We start from the raw sequence: 24,138 nt of genomic DNA on the forward strand, positions 1-24,138 counted from the left end.
AGGGCCTGGAGTTTGAATCACGTATATAGGACCTTAGCAAAGCACCTTTGCCTCAATTTCCTTGTCTGATCGTTAGGAATTATAACAGTATGTGCCTCATAGGTTCACTGTGTGAGTTAAATGAGTGACATGGACACAGCACTTAAAACAGTGCCTTTGATCAGTTCTTTAGGTTTGTTTCACAGACAGTAGCCGGTTGTGCAGTGAGAACCCCAGAGGCCACTGCCCAGGCTTACAGGAACTCGTCTCACAAGCTCCCAATAAACTACAGACAGCCCTTGGGTCTGAATTATTAATTTGGGGAGTAGTTTAGCATACGTTGGAGATACTACAGTTTCGATTCCAGATCATTGCAGGTCACACAAACGTCTTGGTTTCCCATTGCATGTAAAAGTTAGGTTTATACTGTAGGCTATTAAGTGGCACAATAGCAATATGTCTTTTTAAAATGTACATACCTTTGCCGGGCGCAGTGGCTCACGCCTGTAATCCCAGCACTTTGGGAGGCCAAGGCGGGCGGATCACGAGGTCAGGAGATGGAGACCATCCTGGCTAACACCGTGAAACCCCGTCTCTACGAAAAATACAAAAAATTAACTGGGCGTGGTGGCGGGCGCCTGTAGTCCCAGCTACTCGGGAGGCTGAGGCAGGAGAATGGCGTGAACCCGGGAGGCGGAGCTTGCAGTGAGCCAAGATCGCGCCACTGCACCCCAGCCTGGGGGACAGAGCGAGACTCCATCTCAAAAAATATATATATATATACCTACCTTAAGTTAAAAATACTTCATTGCTAAAAAAAAAAAAAAAATGCTGACAGAGACACAAACTGAACACATGCTGTTGGGAAAATGGCCCCCATAGACTTGGTTGATACTGGGTTGCCACAAACCTTCAATTCGTATTTTGTTTTTTTGTTTTTTTTTTGAGACAGAGTCTCGCGCTGTCGCCCAGGCTGCGGAGCAGTGGCGCAACCTCGGCTCACTGCAAGCTCTGCCTCCTGGGTTAACGCCATTCTCCTGCCTCAGCCTCTGGAGCAGCTGAGACTACAGGCGCCCGCCACCACGCCCGGCTAATTTTTTGTATTTTTAGTAGAGATGGGGTTTCACCGTGTTAGCCAGGATGGTCTCGATCTCCTGACCTTGTGATCCACCTGCCTCGGCCTCCCAAAATGCTAGGATTACAGGCGTGAGCCACCGTGCCTAGCCCGTTTTTTGTTTTTTGTTTTTTTTAAGTGCAACACCTATGAAGCACAATAAAACAAAGCATAATAAAACGAGGTGTGTCTGTGGTCCAGGAGCTCTAGCTGCTATTGACCCTTCGAGGTGTCCTTCCTGCCTGTTCTTTGTGCTTGGCCTGGGCCATAGTGAAAGGACGTATGAGCAGGAGAGGACAGAGCTGGCATGTGGTACAGGACAGATAGCCATTTCAGTTCAGCACCTTCAGACAGGTAGGGAATCGGTGCCTGGGCTTTGGAATTTTGGTGCGTTTTAAATGTGGTATATCCTGTAGTCTCAGAGGAAGGTGTTTGTGTGTTGCTATAGTAATTGTCATCTGGCTGGCGAGCTCCTCTCAGAAACACTGAGCAGTCACATAGGCTGATAACTGGGCAAAGCCCAGCTGAGTGCCATTCTGGGACATAATCTCCTGCCCCGTGAGGATTAATGGAAAAGGCTGACCTTGATGGCGGAGGCAGGCAGGGAAAGGCTGGGTTTGTGTCTGGACCTGCATGTTAAGAGCTGCACCCCAGCAGCGCCCACCTACCCTCTTTCTGGGGATGAACTCTGGGCACAGCCCACCCGGATCAAAGTAGTGCTGTTAGGTCTGTGAGTTTCCCAAAATCCCACACTCACACGAGGAGCAGAAGTTTAGGAGTTGGGGCCCTTCCTTAGCGCCAAACTGAGAGCTACAAGCTGCCTCCTCTTTGTTCCCATTGGGTCATTGTGGCCTTAGGCAAGTCCTAGGGCTGTGCCACCCAAGACAGCTGTGCTGCCCCAGCCACAACTGGCCATTTAAATTTAAATTAAATGCACATTAAAATGCAGCTTCTCCATCACCCTATTGTGTGAAATGCTCCACAGTGACACTTGACTGGCGCCTGCTCTATCACACAGTGCAGACGTAGGACACGCCCATCATTGCAGAATATTCTTTTGGGCAGCTCTAGGCTGGGCCTTTCTTTTCCCCCAAAAACCTCTGCATTCAACAAATGTTTATTGAGCAATTCTGCCATAGGCCAAATGCCTGGAGAGAAAGCAGCATAAAAGTCAGATGAGGCTCCTTCAGTAAGAATTGAACCTGGACTGTGTGGCAGCATGGGTTGTAGAGTAGGCCAAACTGGTAGAGTTCTTGCTTTCCTAGGATGTGCTTCTAATATGACAGACCCTGGAGCCAAATTCTGTCAGTCTGCTAGGCACAGTGGCTCACTCCCATAATCCCAGCACTTTGGAAGGCCAAGGTAGGAGGATCACTTGAGGCCAGAAGTTAGAGACCAGTCTGGCCAACATAGCAAGACCCTATAAAAACAAAAAATTACAAATTACAAAAAACAAATAATTGCAAATAAATAATCTACAAAAAATAAAAATAAAAAATTAGCCACGCATGGTGGCGCACACCCGTAGTCCCAGCTACCCAGGAGGCTGAGGTGGGAAGATCACTTGAGCTGAAGTGGTTGAGGCTGCAGTGAGCCATAATTGAGTCACTGCACTCCAGCCTGGGTGACAGCTAGACTATGCCTCCAAATAAATAAATTGTATCTACCACACCAGTGACTGACTCGGTGACTTTAAGCAAGGTTACTTAAGCTCTGTGTGCCTTAGTTTTCTATTCTGTAAGAGAAGATTATAATAGGGCTGGGTGCAGTGGCTCACGCTGTAATCCCAGCACTTTGGGAGGCCGAGGCGGGCGGATCACGAGGTCAGGAGATCGAGACCATCCTGACTAACACAGTGAAACCCTGTCTCTACTAAATATACAAAAAATTAGCTGGGCTTGGTGTTGTGCACTTGTGGTCCCAGCTACTCAGGAGGCTGAGGCAGGAGAATTGCTTGAACCCAGGAGGCGGAGGTTGCAATGAGCCAAGATTGTGCCACCACACTCCAGCCTGGGCTACAGAGCAAGACTCCGTCTCAAAAAAAAAAAGAAGATGATAATAGTTCTGTTTCAAGAAGGGGTGAGAATTACATGATAATGTATGTATAAAATAGGACTTACAGTGATCTCTAGCACATAGTAAGCCCTATGAAAACATTTGTTCTCATTATAATCCACATCAGCATCATGTTCTATGGGCAAAGATACAGAGAGGTCAGGTGAAGCCACTCTGATAAGGTGACATTTCAACAGAGTCCCAAAGCGAGCCTGAGCCAATGAGATAACTGTCAGAAAAACGTTCCCAGTAGCACAAGGGTGCCAGGGCAGGCCCATGCTTGGTGTGTTTGGAGTGGGGGTGGAAGGCCAGCAGGGTGCTAACGAGCTAGAGAGCAGTGACGGGAGGAAGAAATAGGACGTGAGGTTGGAGATTGGCGTGGGATGAGTGAGAGACGGCAGAACTTGCAAGACCCTCCCTGTAGACCATGCTCATAAAGCCCGTAGCTTTACTATGTGAGACTGGTAGCCAGTTTAAGGCAAAGAAGTGTCATGATCTGATTGGCCCTTTTGGTAGATGACTCTGGCTGCTGTGTAGAGACTGGCCTATGAGTGGAAGCAGGGAGATTTATTTTTGCAATTGTCCAGGTGACCAGCAATGGCCTGAGCTTAGGTATTAGTAGCCGGGATGGTGAGAAGAAGGGGTTGGGCAGATCCCCAACTATAAAGCCCCATTCATTGCCAGTGGATTAGAGAACAGAGGGGTCAAGAAGGGCTCTAAAGATATCGGCCTAGTGGAATGGAGCAGGTGTTTTCTAAGACTGAGAAAACCTCAGGAGTAGTTTAGGCAGGGGTTGTCAGGAGGGCCACTGTGGCTGGAAGGGAGCGACTGGGGAAAGGGAGTGCAAGGTAACATCAGAGTAGTCGAGAGGGAGCAGACCAGTGTCAAAACTGGAAAGAGGACCCTTTGTCCAGGAAGAAGGTGAGCCGGGCTGTCGGTGAAGAGGAGCTTCTCATCTCACCACGTCCTCCTGTGTCCGTCTCAGGAGAACTCAAGCTCTTGGGTTCTGGCCACCCTGGAGTTTAATTCTGGCTTTGTCATGATAGCTGTAAAATGTGGGCAGATCTCATCAGCCCCATGTGGTTTTATTCGTTTCTTTGAAATATGGTGGATTCCTTCTGAAGACGCTACTGTTTCTTTTTTTGTTTGTTTTTTGGAGATGGAGTCTTGCTCTGTCTCCAGGCTGGAGTGCGGTGGCGCAATCTCGGCTCACTGCAACCTCGGCTCACTGCAACCTCCACCTCTCCGGTTCAAGCGATTCTCCTGCCTCAGCCTCCGGAGTAGCTGGGAGTACAGGTGCAGCTAATTTTTGTATTTTTTAGTAGAGACGGGGTTTCACCGTGTTGGCCAGGCCGGTCTCGATCTCTTGACCTCATGATCTGCCCGCCTCGGCCTCCCAAAGTGCTGGGATTACAGACATGAGCCATCGCGCCCAGCCACCACAACTATTTCTTAATGTTTGGTATTCACCATAAGGCATTAACTGCACCTTTGCAAACGGTACTGCAGATCATACTTGGGCTTTCTAATTACCTCCATCTTTGTGAAATTTAGACATAAGCACCCATTCTGTTGTTTCCAGAATTGAGAAGAAAGACTCACTTTGTGTTAATGGGAAGAACTGGCTCATTTCTCCCGAGGGACGGTTATCAGAACAGTGGTTGGGGATTGGCTTGAACTTTCCCTTAGACTGTGGAGCTTGCAAGGGGTTTTGTTGGGGTTTGAATGTGATTTTAAAATGCCCTGCCCCTCCCTCTGTAGGATCTCACCATCCCAGAGTCTAGTACCGTGAAGGGGATGATGGCCGGACCGATGGCCGCGTTTAAATGGCAGCCAACCGCAAGCGAGGTAAGGAGCTCTCTTGCAGGCAGGACAAGCTGCGGCTTAGGGCGAGGTTCCTGTGTGATCCTCTTTTTTTTTTTTTTTTTTTTTTTTTTGTCCCTTTCTTGTGTGTGAGGCTTAATTTATTATTACAAAACAGTACAGAAGTCTATGAAATAAAAAAAATTTCCCTCTAGGGTGAGCACTGTGAGGCTCGAGGTGACGGATTTCAGTCCTTTGGGACGTCCACTCAGCATTCATTTAGATGATTATAGACCTATGTCTAGTTTTTGTTATTTTGGGCAGGGCTCTTTTTCACAAAAGTGGGATGATTCCACAAGTTTTTTTCCCCTAATATTTTATAAACACCCTCTTATTGTCCTTAAATACAACTTTTATGTTTAGTTGTATTATCCTTGGTGCAGCTGCACCTGTTGCTGAGCATAATTATGGAAAGCCCATGAAGGTCCACTGTCGTGGCTGCTCTGTTTCTGTTAATATGCTCAGTAAGATGAGATCCCCAAGGGCTTGGTACCAGACACAAGTAGGCCAAAACCCTGAAATTCCAGAATAGATATGACTTAGTTTGCTAGGTTATCTGCTGTGCCTGATAAGTACCGAATTTATAAAGCACGAGTATGCTTGTTAATATTTTCCCACAGTCTCATTGGAATAATTTATGTACCAACCTAGCAGAATCATCTATTCTTTTCCACTTTAAAGCCAGTTTTCCTCTAGCTGGAATGGGGCTTGTTTATAAAAAGGCTTAGGCCAAAATGGGAAAAGCGTTTCCAGACAGTTGTGAAAAAGAGACCAGAATCCAGAGGTGTCGCAGCCAGAGGAGAGTCCAATTACCAGGGAGAAGGAAGTGACCTTTGGTGGCAGATAACTGGTTTTATTTCATTGTTTTCTGGTTTCAGCCTGTTAAAGATGCAGATCCTCATTTCCATCATTTCCTGCTAAGCCAAACAGAGAAGGTGAGTTGCACTTTGAGGCTCTTGGCCCATGGTCAGGGGCTGGCCAAGGAGTGCTCCTCCACTGGGTCCTGGCCTGGCCATCTGAAAAGTTAGGCTCTGCCGGTGTATTGCCCAGAGCAACTAGCCCAGAAGTCCCCATATGGGCCCACTAATGAGCCAAGCATTATTAAGATTAAAAGGAAATCCAGGCCAGGCGCGGTGGCTCACACCTGTCATCCCAGTACTTTGGGAGGCCTAGGCAGGTGGATCACGAGGTTAGGGATTCAAGACCAGTCTGACCAACATGGTGAAACCCCGTCTCTACTGAAAATACAAAAATTAACTGGGCGTGGTGGTGTGTGCCTGTAATCCCAGCTACTCAGAAGGCTGAGTCAGGAGAATTGCTTGAACCCGGGAGGCGGAGGTTGCAGTGAGCCAAGATCGCGCCACTGCACTCCAGACTGGGCGACAGCATAAGACTCTGTCTCAAAAAAAAAATTAATTAAATAAACCCAAAGGCCAGGCATGGTCGCTCATGCCTATAATCCCAGCACTTTGGGAGGCCAAGGCGGGTGGATCACCTGAGGTCTGGAGTTCAAGACCAGCCTGGCCAACATGGTGAAACCCCATCTCTACTGAAAATACAAAAATTAGCTGGGCATGGTGGTGCGTGCCTGTAATCCCAGCTACTTGGGAGGCTGAGGCAGGAGAATCGCTTGAACCCGGGAGGCTGAGGTTGCAGTGAGCCGAGATGGTGCCACTGCACTCCAGCCTGGGCAACAGAGCGAGACTCCATGTCAGATAAATAAATAGATAACCTAAAAAGAGCATTTAAAACTCAGCCAGCTGTGTAGTTGAGACTGTCACAGTGACCTTTAAAGTTTAGGGCAGAAACCAAACATCGAAGGCTGTCAGCGCCCCATGAAATTGCATGGCAGACACATCTTCAAGCTCACTTCGAGAGGTAGTCTCCAAGTCCTGCGGATGCAGAGGGAAGCCCTCCGAAGGTCTGCAAGATTATGGGGTGGGCTGAGCCGTGCTAGGATCTCATGAGAGTTTGTGGCTTTGGAGTTGGATAGATGTGGGTTCCAAGCTTATGACTTATTCTCAACACCATGGTCAACAAAAAGACCTGGTAGAATTGCATGGGTACTTGAATGAGGTAATGTGTGTGAACTTTCTAGTGTAAAATTTCGAGTTCACTAAAGTATAAAACAAATATTTGATGTTAACTTCCCACTTTGGGTCTAACCTTTGAGAGGGGATTATTATGAAGACTGGTTAAGCCTGCAGTTGAATAAGTAGTCTCTTTCCTCCTCCTTCATTAGCCAGCTGTCTGTTACCAGGCAATCACGAAGAAGCTGAAAATATGTGAAGAGGTATGTAGGCTCCATGCCTCCCCATTTTAATTTTCACCTGGGGCCTTAAACTGCAGGCAGACTGACTTGATAATGTGTGCTTCCTGTCCGTAGGAAACTGGCTCCACCTCCATCCAGGCAGCTGACAGCACAGCCGTGAATGGCAGCATCACACCCACAGACAAAAAGTAGGACCTTTGATGAAAAGGCCTCCAGTGGCTCTGGTTCTGCTGAGGGTGGGGGGAAGGTGACCCCAGGGCGGTTCTTTAAGGGTTGTGTCCCAGCCATTGCTGGCATTGAATGGAAAGGGTGGGGCGACGTTGTAACTCTTATTGATAAAGACAGGAGTCAGAAGCCGTATAAATCTATGGTCGGGTCTCCCTTGGACATAAGCTGAGGGATTTTTTTGGCTCAGAACTCAAGAGCAAGGAGCACTTGGCTTAGTGGTTCTCAGACTTTCCTGTGCCTCACAGTCACCTGTAAGGTGGCTTCTCAGTCAATATGCCTGGGTGGGGCCCAAGAATTTGTATTTTGAACCAGTTCCCAAGTATACTGCTGCTGCTGGTCAGAGCTACACTGTGAGAACCACTGGCTGAGTAGAATCAGGATGAAGCCCCAAAATTGGCCATGGTGGGGCAGGTGAGGGAAGGGAGATGAAGGTGCTTAGGGGTCCTCGCTGAGCACCTGCTGGCTGTCCTGCACCCTGCCCAGTGTGGGTGGGGCGATCCTGGACATGCTTCCAGACTCAACTTGCACCCAGCCTTGCCTGTGTGCCTGCTCTGTAGGCCTGTCTCCTCCACAGAGTCTTGTTGGCAAAAAGATACCTTTTCTAAGAAAACATGTTCTCTGGAGCAAGTTAGCTAAAGTCAGTTTCCAGTTGGTACCTTTCACATGGTCTTCCCCAGACTAAAAACAGTGCATCTTTTACTTGACATTTTTGTACTGTTGAAATCACTAATTCTACCAGTTATTTTTGGTGAACTTGCCTCTGTAGAATGGTGGACGGCATATTAGATGCAAACAAAGAGGGAGGAGGATTGTGTCAAAAAAATAAAAATAAAAAAATGATCAGGATGAGGCTGAGGACAGAGTCCTGATGTTTATGTTATGACTAATGGGCCAACACATTTATTGGCCCATTAGTCAAACTTTTAATAAAGAGTATGAAGCCAGCACCAAAACCAACCAGTTTTGTTGTTGCCCAACCCACCATAATCCACGTTTCCATCTTGTCTGAGACGCAATGTGAAGGACTCTCAGTTGTCATATTAAAAATCCAGAACCTTGACCGGGCGTGGTGGCTCACGGCTGTTATCCCAGCACTTTGGGAGGCCAAGGTGGGCGGATTACCTGAGGTCAGGAGTTCAAGACCAGCCTGGCCAACATGGTGAAACCCTGTCTCTACAAAAATTACTCGGGCATAATGGTGGGTGCCTTTAATCCCAGCTACTTGGGAGGCTGAGGTGGGAGAATCGCTTGAACCCGGGAGGTGGAGGTTGCAGTGAGCCGAGATTGCACCACTGCACTCCAGCCTGGACAACAGAATGAGACTCTGTCCCAAAAAAAAAAAAAAAAAATCCAGAAGCTTCATCCCAGGTCTGCTGGACTTCCTAGAACACCCAGAAAGGAAAGGAAATTTGCCTGTCATGATCTAGAATCATGGGGGAGTATTGTACTACCCAAATAATGAGTGACAAAAAGGTACCTCTTTGTTTTTAAGCCACAACTTGAAGCAGTTAGCAAGGAGGTCTATATTGGTGAGAAAGTTGGTGGGTTCCATTTTCAACATGTGATTCAGATTACTTAATACAGGCTGGGACAGGGAGAATGTGAGCAGCTGATATTCCAGCAGAGATTAGAGGCCTATTTGTAGAGATGGTTCCAGAAGACCAAAACTATGGAAAGAATGACGGGGTCAAAGTGGAGGAGCTGCAGGGGACATCCAGCACTCAGAGAAAGCCTGAATTGAAAACATGGCCAAGCGCAGTAGCTCATCCTTGTAATCCCCACACTTAGAGAGACCAAAGCAGAAGGATCCCTTGAGGCCAGGAGTTCATGGCCAGCCTAGGAAATACAGCAAGACCCCGTCTCTACAAAAAAATTTTAAAACTTAGCCAGGCATGGCAGCATGCACCTATAGTCCTAGCTGCTCAGGTGGACTGAGGTGGAAGGATCACTTGAACCCAGAAGTTTGAGGCTGCGGTGAGCTATGATGACACCCCTGCACTCCAGCCTGGGAGACAGCATAATGCTGTCTCTAAAAAAAGAAAAGAGGCTGAGTGCAGTGGCTCACCCCCGTAATCCTAACACTTTAGGAGGCTGAGGTGGGAGGATTGCTTGATACCAAAAGTTCGAGACCAACCTAGCCAACATAGCAAGACCCCCCCCATCTCTTTTTTTAAATAAATAAAATTAAAAACTATAAAAACAAGAACATGATATGGTCAGAAATGAGGAAAGGCATTCTTTTGCACCATTGTCACTTGCAAAGAGAGGTGAAGAAATACAAGAACCAAGAAAAGACAGTTGGGCAAACTAAAAGTTATCCGTAAAAGCATGTCGAAATAGCAGCAGTGGCAGCCAGCCCCCAGCTCTCAGGGTTGCAGGAAGGAGCAGGCAGAGTATGTGAATGTGTGTGGAGGAGACTGGCCAATGAGTGCTTCTGTCACAAGGATTGGGAAGGACCTGTGGATGGAAGGGCTGGGGGAGCGGTGAGAGGTTTGGGGGAAGGCAGGCATGGGGAGAAGGATTTGTGGACTGGGAAAGGTTGGGTTCCAAGCTCAGGTGAAGGACTTAGCTTTGGAGAGAAGAGGCAAGGCCCATTCTGTTGATAACGGGAAGAGTGGAAAGGTAGGGTGTGGGTGGAGAATTGAAGTTGGGAAAGAACGGTGAAAATTGCCGTCCTGGTTCATGCAGTCAAGGAAGTTGCCTAGCTCTAAACACAGTGCTTCAGTGACTTGTGGTGGATCCTGTTGGGCTTTAAAGTAGTATCCAGGGCTGGGTGCAGTGGCTCACACCTGCAACCCCAGCACTTTGGGAGGCTGAGGTGGGCGGATCCCTTAAGCCCAGGAGTCCAAGACCAGCCTGGGTAACATACCAAAAGCCTGTCACCACAAAAAATTAGGTGTGGTGACATGCCTGTAGTCTCAGCTACCCAGGAGGCTGAGGGGGAAGGATTACTTGAGCCCAGGAGGTCGAGGCTGCAGTAAGCCATGATTGCACCACTACAGTGCAGCCTGGGCAACAGAACAAGACACTATCTCAAAAAATAAGTAAAGTGTGGGGCCGGGCATGGTGGCTCACGCCTGTAATCCCAGCACTTTGGGAGGCCGAGACGGGCAGATCACGAGGTCAGGAGTTTGAGACCAGCGCGGCCAACATGGTGAAACCCTGTCTCTACTAAAAATACAAAAATCAACTGGGCGTGGTGGCGTGCACCTGTAATTCCAGCTACTCGGAAAGCTGAGGCAGGAGAATGGCTTGAACCCAGGAGGCAGAGGTTGCAGTGAGCCGAGTTCGCGCCACTGCACTCTAGCCTGGAACAGAGCAAGACTGTCTCAAAAAAAAAAAAAAAAAAAAGGCAACAGGGGGACTTTGCCCTGGGAGACTGGCCCTGAACCATACACATCATACTTTTTTCTGTGACAGTCAGGGGTTTCAAAATGCCCGTTTACATCCTGGGACACCTTTAGACCATGGCATAACAAAAGACCCATGTGCATGACGCCCCTGGCTCTACAGGTAGATTGGCACACTGCTGTTTGTGGCGGTCTGAGTTCCCCTACCCCAAGCTGTATAAGGGAGCGAGCCTTGTGCTGCATGGAATCATCATCACCTTGACCCTCCCGTTCCATCCTGAACTCATTAGTCTCTGTCTGTTTCAGGATAGGATTTTTGGGCCTTGGTCTCATGGGAAGTGGAATCGTCTCCAACTTGCTAAAAATGGGTCACACAGTGACTGTCTGGAACCGCACTGCAGAGAAAGTAAGCATTCAGGGGTAGTGCCTGTTGGGTCGGGGGAGTCTGGGGTAACCCTAAGAGTGGACATCTCCCCGTTGTCTCAGCGTTCTGCGTGCAATAGAATAGAAGCCAAGCTTTTAGTCCAGGCAGGTAGAGATGTAGATGCCTAAACTTAAGATGTCATTATAAAACCTAAACATTTGCCTGGCGCGGTGGCTCACGCCTGTAATCCCAGCACTTTGGGAGGCTGAGGCGGGCGGATCATGAGGTTGGGAGATCGAGACCATCCTGGCTAACACGGTGAAACCCCGTCTCTACTAAAAATACAAAAAATTAGCCGGGCATGGTGGCAGGCGCCAGTAGTCCCAGCTGCTGCAGAGGCTGAGGCAGGAGAATGGCGTGAACCTGGGAGGTGGAGCTTGCAGTGAGCCGAGATCATGCCACTGTACTCCAGCCTGGGTAACAGAGTGAGACTCTGTCTCAAATAAATAAATTAAATACTAAACATTTAAAAATATCCAGGGGGTAAAAAATGAAGGAAAAATCCCCCCCTGTGCCGTTACCTGACATAGCTTGTGTTAGGTTTTACATCCTTGTTTTCATGCCTATGTGAACGTACGCACATACAGTGAGTGTCATTCACATGGAGCCTGTGGATAGATCCACTTGGTTCTTTTTAGCGGCTCATGGTGTTCTGCACACTGGAGTGTTCTGCAGTGATGGCAGTGTTTCGTATCTGTGCTGTCCAGTGCAGTCGCCACTATCTATCCACACAAGGCTATTAAACATTGACAACATGAAGTTGTCTAGTACAGCTGAAGAATTGAATTTTTATTTCATTTAAGTTAAAATTTAAGTAGCCTCATGTGGCTAGTGGCTACCATATTAGACAGCATGAGTTTAGAAGTTCTCAACCTGAGGTGGTGGTCCATGGCTTCAGAAGGTCTGTGTGCCCAGAGATGGAATTGCAAATCCATGAATGATCACTTTTTGTAATGGAGAGAGGCAACGGCTCCCACCAAGTTCTCATCTGAGAAAAGATGAAAAGCCATGGCCTGAATACCAGAAAACTAAAGCACTATACTCCTGCATGGAACAAAGGAAGAGAGACTAAAAACTCCCAGCCCCTTAAGATGGCCGGGTGCGGTGGCTCACACATGTAATCCCAGCACTTTGGGAGGCCAAGGCAGAGGGATCACTTGAGCTTATGAGTTTGAGACCAGCCTGGGCAACATGGCAAGACCCCATCTCAATTTCTATTAAAAATATATATATATTTTTTTGAAACAGTCTTGCTCTGTTGCCCAGGCTGGAGTGCAGTGGCATGATCTCAGCTCACTGCAGCCTCTGCCTCCCAGGTTCAAACGATCCTCCTGCCTCAGTCTCCTGAGTAGCTGGGATTACAGGCACCCACCACCACAACCGGCTAATTTTTGTATTTTTAGTAGAGATGGGTTTCACCATGTTGGCCAGACTGGTCTCAAACTCTTGACCCCAAGTGATCCGCCCGCCGCAGCCTCCCAAAGTGCTAGGATTACAGGCCTGAGCCACCACACCCGGTCTGAAAAAAAAAAAAATTAATGCACATGGTATGGTTGAGCATGTGTTTGTGAAGGGGGTATTGGAACTGATGACTTTAAACTTAAAATATTCTAAACAAAGTAAAAATTCGCCAGGCACGGTGGCTCACGCCTGTAATCCAAGCACTTTGGGAGGCAGAGGTGGGTGGATCACCTGAGGCCAGGAGTTCGAGACCAGCCTGCCCAACATGGCGAAACCCCATCTCTACTAAAAATACAAAAAAAAATTAGCCGGGCGTGGTGGCACATGCCTGTAATCCCAGCTGCTTGGGAGGCTGAAGCAGGAGAATCGCTTGAACCCGGGAGGTGGAGGTTGCAGTGAGCTGAGATTGCACCACTGCACTCCAGCCTGGGCGACAGAGTAAGACTCCATCTCAAAAAAAAAAAAAAAAAAAGTAAAAATCACCTCGCTGGAATGATGTTCTTTTCAAGAATAACAGGGAAGTGGTTAGAGAGCTGAAGGGGACTGGAGAAGACAGGCACTAAGGACACATTCAGGTACTTGGGCTTCGGGTGCTGGGCATTGGATTGGCACTATGAGGACCTGTCAGGAGTGGGACCTCAAAGGCCCCGTTGGCAGGGTATTTTGAGATTACGATATTCTTCTGAGACCCTCCTACTGCCCGAGGGTAGGGTAACCAGGAAATCTAGTGTACATATTTATTTATTTACTTTTTATTATTTTTTTGTTTTTGAGACGGAGTCTTGCTCTCTGGCCCAGGCTGGAGTGCAGTGGTGCGATCTCGGCTCACTGCAACCTCCGCCTCCTGGGTTCATGCCATTCTCCTGCCTCAGCCTCCCGAGTAGCTGGGACTATAGGCGCCCGCCACCACACCTAGCTAATTTTTTGTATTTTTAGTAGAGATGGGGTTTCACCATGTTAGCCAGGATGGTCTCGATTTCCTGACCTCGTGGTCCGCCCACCTCGGCCTCCCAAAGTGCTGGGATTACAGGCATGAGCCACTGCACCCGGCCATGTACATATTTAGTAAAGATTATCTTTAAAAAGCCATTTAATCCTATGATAGTCCCATGGAAATTTTAAAAGGCGTTTGGTAAAAATGATTCACTGGTTCTCTTAGAATAGCAAGAAACACAGTTTGGATTTTCAGAAAAGAGAGTAATGAGGAGGACCCTCCCAAGCAAAGGTGATGACGTGATGTAAAGCTGTATCACTAAAAGGCCGCAGGCAACACCAGGCTCTGCAAGGACTGGGCAGCCTGGGACAGCCTCTGATCAATGAGACATTGAAATAAAGGGCTGGTCAGTGAGTTTGGTTCAGAACAACTAATTAGAAGTTTGGGAAAATGCTAATCCTACTTCCTACCACATACTAATATATCCCAAGTTAACTACAGAATTATTTTTTTTTTGAGACAAGAGTTTCACTCCGTTGCCCAAGCTAGAGTGCAATGGCGCAATCTCAGCCGGGCACGGTGGCTTACGCCTGTAATCCCAGCACTTTGGGAGGCCGAGGCAGATGGATCACGAGGTCAAGAGATCAAGCCATCCTGGCCAACATGGTGAAATCCTGTCTCTACTGAAAATACAAAAATTAGGCCGGATGCAGTGGCTCACGCCTGTAATCCCAGCACTTTGGGAGGCCGAGACGGGCGCATCACAAGGTCAGGAGATCGAGACCATCCTGGCTAACATGGTGAAACCTCGTGTCTACTAAAAAAAATAGCCGGGCATAGTGGCGGGCACCTGTAGTCCCAGCTACCCAGGAGGCTGAGGCAGGAGAATGGCGTGAACCCGGGAGGCAGAGCTTGCAGTGAGCCAAGATCGTGCCACTGCACTCCAGCCTAGGCAACAGAGTGAGACTCTGTCTCAAAAAAAAAAATACAAAAATTAGCTGGGTGTGGTGGCGCTCACCTGTAGTCCCAGTTACGCAGGAGGCTGAGGCAGGACAATAACTTGAATGTGGGAGGCAGGGGTTGCAATGAGCTGAGATCGTGTCACTGCACTCCAGCCTGGCGACAGAGCAAGACTCCATCTCAAAAAAAAAAAAAAAAAAATGGCACAATGTCAGTTCAAGTGATTCTCCTGCCTCAGACTCCCAAGTAGCTGGGATTACAGGCGTGTGCCACCACACCCGGCTAATTTTTTGTATTTTTAGTAGAGAAGGGGTTTCACCATGTTTGCCAGGCTGGTCTCGAACTTCTGACCTCAGGTGATCCACCCGCCTTGGCCTCCCAAAGTGCTGGGATTACGGGCGTGAGCCACTGTGCCTGGCCCAGAATTAATTTTTTAAAAGAAAACCAGAAGGGCCGGGCGCGGTGGCTCAAGCCTGTAATCCCAGCACTTTGGGAGGCCGAGGCTGGCGGATCACGAGGTCAGGAGATCGAGACCATCCTGGCTAACACGGTGAAACCCTGTCTCTACTAAAAAAAAAAAATACAAAAAATTAGCCGGGCGTGTTGGCGGGCGCCTGTAGTCCCAGCTCCTCGGGAGGCTGAGGCAGGAGAATGGCCTGAACCCGGGAGGCGGAGCTTGCAGTGAGCCGAGATCGCGCCACTGCACTCCAGCCTGGGTGACACAGCAAGACTCCGTCTCAAAAAAAAAAAAAAGAAAAAAAAAAAAAAAAAAAAAAAAAAAAAAAAAAAAAGAAAACCAGAAGAAAATAAATATTAACATAGATCTTTGTAAATCTAGAACTAATAAAAATCACACAAGCAGATCAGTTGATTTTTTTGATAATACTCCCCAGCAACAAAAAAAAAATTCAAAGGAATACCAACTAGAAGTACTTGTAGCAAATACAAAAGAAGGGTAATATGTTGATTTTATTAAACACATAGTTTGATAATTAAGACAAAAATTAGTAGGGTGCTAGTTAATAATTTTAGATCTAAGAATAGGCTCACACCTATAATCCTAGCACCTTGGGAGGCTGAGGGGAGAGGATTGCTTGAGTCCAGGAATTTGAGACCAGCCTGGACAACATGAGACTCCATCTCTACAAAAAATAAAATATTAGCCGAGTGAGGTGGCACCTGCCTACTATAGTCCCAGCTACTTGGGAGGCTGAGGCCGGAAGATGTCTTGGGCCCAGGAGGTAGAGGCTACAGTGAGCTGTGATCATACCACTGCATTCCCACCTAGGCAGCAGCAAGACCCTGTCTCAGAAAAGAAAAAGAACGAAAAAATTGCTCACAAAAGAGGAAACAAAGGCATAAAAAATGTTCAGTAATCAGGACTAATTAAAATATATCAAACAAGGCCAGGTGCAGTGGCTCACGCCTGTAATCCCAGTACTTTGGGAGGCAGAGACAGGCAGATAACGAGGTCAGGAGATGGAGACCACGGTGAAACCCCGTCTCTACTAAAAATACAAAAAATTAGCCGGGCGCGGTGGTGGGTACCTGTAGTCCCAGCTACTCGGGAGGCTGAGGCAGGAGAATGGGGTGAACCTGGGAGGTGGAGCTTGCAGTGACCTGAGATCGCACCACTGCAGTCCAGCCTGGGCCACAGCGAGACTCCATCTCAAAAAACAAACAAACAAACAAACAAAAAGTTGCCTTTTTTGACTGGTTAAGTGATCAAGTAGGAAGAATTTTACATGTATTTATGGGCACTTGTAGTTTTTAAATTACGTACCTGGTACTGGCATAATAGGAGAGCTTGCTGGTGATCTTTATGAAGTGACGTAGTCTCATGGGGAAGTCATCTGTCTACATTTGTTAAGAGCCTTAAAACTTTTAGAACCTGTTTTATTCTATTTGTGGAGACCGAAATTTAAAACATAGACAAGTTTTGTACGTACAGATGTTTGTTGATGTCACTTTACAATTGAAAGCAGGCTAAGTGTCAAACTGCAGGTCAGCCATTAGGTAAGTCATGGTATATCGCTCAGTGAAGTGTTCTACAGTCAACCACTATAAATCATAATTATGCCAGAATTATGAAAGACAACAATATAGATACATGTGAATCATAAAAAATATTAAAAGTTTGATAGAAAATAGTAGGCCCATCCAGCCTGGGCAACATGGTGAAACCCTGTCTCTACAGAAAAAAAAAAAAAAATCACTCATGGGGCATGCACCTGTAGTCCCAGCTATTCAGGAAGCTGAGGCAGGAGGATCACTTGAGTCCAGGAGGTTGAGGCTGCAGTGAGCCATGATTGCACCACTGTGCTCCAGCCTGGGTGACAGAGCAAAACCTTGTCTCAAAAAAAAAAAAGCCAAAATGGTAGTGCTTTTAGGCACTTCCAGAAGTATTATTAACCTGACATCAGTGTTGAGAAACAACCCAAAAAGGAATGGCCACCAGGCGGAAGGCTTCCAGCCACATCCCCACGTTCCCAGCAGAGTGTTGATAGCTCAGGGCCACAGCCAGGACAGCACAGTGGGGGCTGGGGAGAGGTACTGTTCATATCCCATTCTTGAAACAGCATACCTGCAGCAGACACTTGTGAAGCAGTTCATCATCCTAGGCACCCGTCATGCAAAAACTGAAGATGGCCGGTGAAAGGCCCTGTGCACTTCCTCAAAAGTTGAGCTCCTATCTCCATGACCCAGGCTCCCGGCCTCAGCCTCCAGCCTTGGGAGGCCAGCCAGGAGGCCTGGTCAGCGCTTCTCTGGACTGGCTGGCATGTTTGTTGTGCACTGCCTGCAGCTCACGTTAGGATCTGTGACTTTTGCAGTGTGATTTGTTCATCCAGGAGGGGGCCCGTCTGGGAAGAACCCCCGCTGAAGTCGTCTCAACCTGCGACATCACTTTCGCCTGCGTGTCGGATCCCAAGGCGGCCAAGGACGTAAGGACCCCCTCCCTCCCCTCAGCGACTCCGGGTCACAGCCAGGATTGCTGGCTGGCCTCCTCCCCTCCTCCCCTGCACACCAAGTGAGTGTCCGCATGTGGGGGGCTGAATTTCCCATCAGGGGCCATCTCCCATTGTGAAGGGTGTTTGCATTAATTGAATACAGACTTCCTTTAATTCAGATCAAAGAATGAACACTACTAGGGCCCTTGAAGTCTGTGCTGAAATGCGTCTTGAACAGGCTTCATGTGTTCTTGTTGAACTGGAAGCTTTGGAACTGAATGTACCTTTGGTCCAGGTGCCAAGCTTCTATGTTTAGCTGTCACTGTATTTGTATATTTTAGAAGTTCAAGTGCGGTAGTCATCTTGTTAAACTAGTGACTAGTCTAATCCAAGTAAATCCAAAGAAGTCCCCAAAATAAATGCTGAGGTTCATTCTTTTAAATGGGTTTTTTTTTTAAATAAAAAGAAATGCACACACTCACATAGATTCTTTTTAAAGATAAATGGGAGCATGCAGGAAGTACTTTTCTATCCCTTGCTTATTTCATTGTTCTTCCCTTTTCAGCTTGATAGAAATCAGGAAATGAGCCAAAACAGCAGCAGGATTCTGATCTGAGGTCTGTAGGGCTCCTGAGCATCTGCCTGGGAGCCTGGGCTATTGCTTCTCCCTTGTGTCCCCACAGCTGGTGCTGGGCCCCAGTGGTGTGCTGCAAGGGATCCGCCCTGGGAAGTGCTACGTGGACATGTCAACAGTGGACGCTGACACCGTCACTGAGCTGGCCCAGGTAGCAGCCTTCCTCGGGCTGGCTCTCCAGCATCCTTTCTATCAGAGCCCAAGACCCAGGCTTACAGGAGTGGGCAGTTTAGTTACTCTAGAGCCAAAGCCAGAGAGGGAAGAAGAGAGCGAGTAGCCTTGGGACTAGCCTATCCCGTGCTCCACCTTCAAACCGCAACTAGTCTGAACAGCCATGGGCAGTCGCTGCATGGCTGGAATGGGCATCAAGTCCTGGAGCTGCCAGCCTTATGATGAGAAGCAACCCAGGCTGCCCGCCTGGCATTGGGGTTTGAGCAGCTTTCTGCATTTGACACTGGCAAAGCATCCCTCCTCCCCGAGCATCTGGCCCAAATGAGGGAATAGGGACTTTGGGACCCACATACGTTCTGAGGGGAGGGCAGCATCCACAGGGGAGGTGTGTGTTCAGCCAAGCCATTGACATGGTCGCATCTGGTCCTAGTTGTTGGTCTCTGAGAAATTCCAGGACGGCGCGACGGCTCAAGCCTGTAATCCCAGCACTTTGGGAGGCCGAGGCGGGCGGATCATGAGGTCAGGAGATTGAGACCATCCTGCCTAACATGGTGAAACCCCATCTCTACCAAAAATACGAAAAGATTAGCCAGGCGTGGCCGGGCGCAGTGGCTCACGCCTGTAAACCCAGCACTTTGGGAGGCCGAGGCAGGCAGATCACGAGGTCAGGCGATCAAGACCATCCTGGCTAACACAGTGAAACCCCGTCTCTACTAAAAATACAAAAAAAATTAGCCGGACGCGGTGGCGGGCCCCTGTAGTCCCAGCTACTTGGGAGGCTGAGGCAGGAGAATGGCATGAACCCAGGAGGCTGAGCTTGCAGTGAGCCAAGATTGCGCCACTGCACTCCAGCCTGGGCAACAGAGCAAGACTCTGTCTCAAAAAAAAAAAAAAAAAAAAATTAGCCAGGCGTGGTAGCGGGTGCCTGTAGTCCCAGCTACTTAGGAGGCTAATGCAGGAGAATGGCATGAACCCGGGAGTCAGAGCTTGCAGTGAGCTGAGATTGCGCCACTGCACTCCAGCATGGGCGACAGAGCAAGAATCTGTCTCAAAAAAAAAAAAAAAAAAAAATTCCGGCCAGGCGCCGTGGCTCACGCCTGTAATCCTAGCACTTTGGGAGGCCGAGGTGGGCGGATCATGAGGTCAGGAGATCAAGACCATCCTGGCTAAGTTGGTGAAACCCGTCTCTATTAAAAATACAAAAAATTAGCTGGGCGTGGTGGTGGACGCCTGTAGTCCGAGCTACTCAGGAGGCTGAAGCAGGAGAATGGCATGAACCCGGGAGGCAGAGCTTGCAGTGAGCCGAGATCGCGCCACTGCACTCCAGCCTGGGCGACAGAGCGAGACTCCACCTCAAAAAAAAAATTCCAAGTCAGTTGGGTCCCTGTGTGGAGACGCCAGCATCTCATCACTGTTGTGATTTGGCCTGTGTGACCCGCACATGGTTAGCTCCTGAGTTCAGGTGTCAGCTAAAGGACTTTGGTATCGGTGACCAGCCCCTCCATCTCTGAAAGGTGATGAGCAGCCATGGTCACTCAGCAACACTGCTTGCGTCCTGCCCAGAGAGCGCTGGGAGAGGGGAGGCCTCCAGAAGCTGTGACTTTTCTTTCCAGGTGATTGTGTCTAGAGGGGGGCGCTTTCTGGAAGCCCCCGTCTCAGGGAATCAGCAGCTGTCTAATGACGGGATGTTGGTGATCTTAGCGGCTGGAGACAGGGGCTTATACGAGGACTGCAGCAGCTGCTTCCAGGCGATGGGGAAGACCTCCTTCTTCCTAGGTAACACGCCTGCACCTGTCAGGCCTGGAGCCTGGGGCCACATCTCCTCTGTTTCACACTGATGACAGCGTCAGTCCCACACGGCCTTTCTGCCGGGGACCCCGGGGAAGGTTTCCTTTCACCTGCATAGTCAGTGCGTGGAAGGAGGAAGAGCCAGTCTGTCGGGGGCAGGTGAAGGGGGCCTCCCCTAGAGAGAGGTGGGTCTGAGCAGAGGTGATGGTGGACAGAGAAGCCCTGTCTTTGGCATTCTTGGGCCGTGACCGTGAGTCTTTACCCTGGGCAGGTGAAGTGGGCAACGCAGCCAAGATGATGCTGATCGTGAACATGGTCCAAGGGAGCTTCATGGCCACTATTGCCGAGGGGCTGACCCTGGCCCAGGTGACAGGCCAGTCCCAGCAGACACTCTTGGACATCCTCAATCAGGGACAGTTGGCCAGCATCTTCCTGGACCAGAAGTGCCAAAGTGAGTTGCCTTTGGCCCCTCTTCCTGCATTTGGTGTTTGATTAGAGCAGGGGACTAGGTCAAGGATTCAGTGAGCGTGAAAGATGCCCCTCCCCAGTCAGTCCCTGTCCCTGGCCAGAGGAGGTTCAGAAACACAGTGGGTGGGATTTGGGGATATAGGCTGGGAGCTCCAGCCCTCAGGTGTCTAAGGGTGTGTGAGGGGCCAAGAGGCCTAGGCTATGTGGAACTGAGCCCTGAGTATGTTTTAGGTATTGACACCTGCCTAAATGGTGTCATTTAGGTAAGACCTAAATGGACCGTAGGTAGTTTTTAGTTTCAGGTCCTTGGCTTTTGTCTGATACTGGCTTTTTCTCCTCAGATATCCTGCAAGGAAACTTTAAGCCTGATTTCTACCTGAAATACATTCAGAAGGATCTCCGCTTAGCCATTGCACTGGGTGATGCGGTCAACCATCCGACTCCCATGGCAGCTGCAGCAAACGAGGTACGGTAGATGCGGCCTAAGCCCCAAGGCCCTTCAGTTTCTTCAGTTTCTTTTTCTTTCTTTTTTTTTTTTTTTTTTTTTTTTTTTGACGGAATCTCGCTCTGTCACCCAGGCTAGAGTGCACTGGTGCGATCTCGGCTCACTGCAACCTCCGCCTCCTGGTTTCAAGCAATTCTGCCTCAGCCTCCTGAGTAGTTGGGATTATAGGTGCCCACCACCATGCCTAGCTAATTTTTGTATTTTTAGCAGAGACGGGGTTTCTCCATGTTGTTCGGGCTGGTCTCGAACTCCTGACTTCAGGTGAACCACCCGCCTCGGCCTCCCAGAGTGCTGGGATTACAGGCGTGAGCCTCCACGCCCGGCCATTCAGTTTCTTTTTCTTTTTTTTTTTTTTTTTGAGACGCAGTCTTGCTCTGTCGCCTCAGGGGCCCGCCACCACGCCCGGCTAATTTTTGTATTTTTAGTAGAGACGGGGTTTCACCATGTTAGTCAGGATGGTCTCAATCTCCTGACCTCGTGATCTGCCCACCTCGGCCTCCCAAAGTGCTGGGATTACAGGTGTAAGCCACTGCGCCCGGCCTCTTTGTTCTTTTTCAAACCCTTTAAAGTGGAATCTTAAATCATTTATTTTAAACCTGCTTTCTTTATAACATGAGCATATAAATCTTTAAATGTCCCCTCAGCCGTGTTGTCTTCTGATTTCTTCTTTAACCCATGAATTACTTAAAAGTTTATCTAGTGTTTGGGGCGTCCTAGATATCTAATGATTATTGATTTTTAACTTACTGCTCTATGGTCAAAGAACATGCCCTGCCCTGTATTGGATTTTGTTTTGTTTTTTTTTTTCTTTTTGGAGACAGAGTTTTGCTCTTTTGCCTAGGCTGGAGTGCAGTGTCGCGATCTCGGCTCACCGCAACCTCTGCCTCCCAAGTTCAAGCGATTCTCATGCCTCAGCCTCTCGAGTAGCTGGGATTACAGGCACGCACCACCATACACAACTGATTTTTGTATTTTTAATAGAGATGAGATTTCACCATGTTGGCCAGGCTGGGCTTGAACTGCTGACCTCAAGTGATCCGCCCACCTCAGCCTCCCAAAGTGCTGGGATGACAGGCATGAACCACTACAACCAGCTGCCTGTATGATTTTTTTTTTTTTTTTTTTTTTTTTTTTTTTTGAGACAGAGTCTCCCTCTGTCGCCCAAGCTGGAGTACAGTGCAGTACATGGGGTTCCACTGTGTTAGCCAGGATGGTCTCAATCTCCTGACCAAGATGTTGAAACCCCGTCTCTAGTAAAAATACAAAAAATTAGCTGGGCATGGTGGCAGGCACCTTTAATCTCAGCTACTGAGGAGGTTGAGGCAGAGAATTGCTTGAACCTGGGAGGCAGGAGGTTGCAGTGAGCCTTGACTGCATCACTGCACTCCAGCCTGGGCAACAGAGTGAGACTCCGTCTCAAAAAAAAAAAAAAGAAAGCTGCTACAGCCTTCTCAGGCTTATTGTTTTCATGGTATGTATATTTTTCCATCCATTTCCTCTCTTATTTATGTCTAAATTATGTCTTTGATAGACAGTATGTAATTGGGGTTTGGATTTTTATCCATTTTGACGGTATCTGCCTTTTAATTAGCATGTCTATTAGCATTTTTCAAATGACGTTTTAAGCAGTTAATACATGCGCTTTTTTTTTGCCGGGCGCGGTGGCTTACGCTTGTAATCCCAGCACTTTGGGAGGCCGAGGCGGGCGGATCACGAGGTCAGGAGATCGAGACCACGGTGAAACCCCGTCTCTACTAAAAATACAAAAAATTAGCTGGGCGCGGTGGCGGGCGCCTGTAGTCCCAGCTACTCGGAGAGGCTGAGGCAGGAGAATGGTGTGAACCCGGGAGGCGAAGCTTGCAGTGAGCTGAGATCGCGCCACTGCACTCCAGCCTGGGCGACAGAGCGAGACTCCGTCTCAAAAAAAAAAAAAAAAAAAAATACATGCACTTTTTTTATATTTGAGACACAGTCTCACTCTCTTGCCCGGGTGAAGTGCAGTGGCGCAATTATAGCTCACTGGAGCCTTGACCTCCTAGGCTCAAGCAATCCTCCCACCTCAGCCTCCCGAGTAGCTGGGACTATAGGTGTGCACAACTGTATCCAACTTCACATACACTTTCGAAAAGTTTTTTAGGGTAGAAGTTCCGCTTTCTTAGCTCATCTTCATAGAATTTAAATCTAAAAAAAAACAACTGAAAAACATTTGTCTTTACCATATTATTATAATAAAAATGACACTTTGTGAAAACAGCAGCTGTATTTTTCAAGTACTATCAGCTGATACAGTTTTATTTTATTTTATTTTATTTTATTTTATTTTATTTTATTTTATTTTATTTTGAGACAGAGTTTCACCCTTGTTGCCCAAGCTGGAGTGCAATGGTGTAATCTCGGCTTACTGCAACCTCTGCCTTCTGGATTCAAGCGATTCTCCTGCCTCAGCCTCCCCAGTAGCTGGGATTACAAGTGCCTGCCAGTACTCCTGGCTAACTTTTTGTATTTTTAGTAGAGATACAGTTTCACCATGTTGGTCAGGTTGGTCTCAAACTCCTGACCTCAGGTGATCCACCCACCTCAGCCTACCTAAGTGCTGGGATTACAGGTGTGAGCCACCGCGCCCAGCCAGTACTGTTCTTTTGAAACCTGGCTTTTCATGGTATAATTCTCTGTTCCTGAATTACATATATATATATATATTTTTTTTTTTTGAGACAGAGTCTCACTCTGTTGCCCAGGCTGGAGTGCAGTGGCATGATCTCAGTTCACTGCAGCCCCTACCTGTTGGGTTAAAGTGATTCTCCTGCCTCAGCCTCCCAAGTAGCTGGAACCACAGGCATGCACCACCACACCTGGCTAATGTTTGTATTTTTAGTAGAGACAGGGGTTTACCATTTTGGCCAGGCTGGACTCGAACTCCTGGAGTCAAGTAATCCGCCTGCCTTGGTCTCCCAAAGTGCTGGGATTACAGGCATGAGCCACCG

General features: G+C 48.3%; 1 protein-coding gene across 16 annotated transcripts in view; it reads left to right on the top strand.

Moving 5' to 3' along the window:
• The window catches only part of GLYR1 (glyoxylate reductase 1 homolog), a 48,119-nt gene that overhangs the window by 18,882 nt on the left and 5,099 nt on the right, over window positions 1-24,138 (top strand). For 5 of the 16 annotated variants that reach the window (XR_010115814.1, XR_008650939.2, XM_055243015.2 and 2 more), the window contains 10 exons: window positions 4,910-4,996; window positions 5,890-5,946; window positions 7,254-7,304; window positions 7,398-7,471; window positions 11,168-11,267; window positions 17,472-17,582; window positions 18,272-18,373; window positions 20,007-20,169; window positions 20,453-20,632; window positions 20,991-21,115. Coding sequence is in view for 9 of the 16 variants with exons in the window: in XM_055243015.2 (XP_055098990.1) it covers window positions 4,910-4,996; window positions 5,890-5,946; window positions 7,254-7,304; window positions 7,398-7,471; window positions 11,168-11,267; window positions 17,472-17,582; window positions 18,272-18,373; window positions 20,007-20,169; window positions 20,453-20,632; window positions 20,991-21,115 (1,050 nt within the window). In the remaining 7 variants the exon portion in view is untranslated. The remainder of the gene's footprint in view (window positions 1-4,909; window positions 4,997-5,889; window positions 5,947-7,253; window positions 7,305-7,397; window positions 7,472-11,167; window positions 11,268-17,471; window positions 17,583-18,271; window positions 18,374-20,006; window positions 20,170-20,452; window positions 20,633-20,990; window positions 21,116-24,138) is intronic. The other 11 variants (XR_008650940.2, XM_055243019.2, XM_055243016.2 and 8 more) reach the window with 5 other exon arrangements.

The sequence above is a fragment of the Symphalangus syndactylus genome, chromosome 14, assembly GCF_028878055.3.
Source record: "Symphalangus syndactylus isolate Jambi chromosome 14, NHGRI_mSymSyn1-v2.1_pri, whole genome shotgun sequence".
Lineage (NCBI taxonomy): Eukaryota > Metazoa > Chordata > Mammalia > Primates > Hylobatidae > Symphalangus > Symphalangus syndactylus.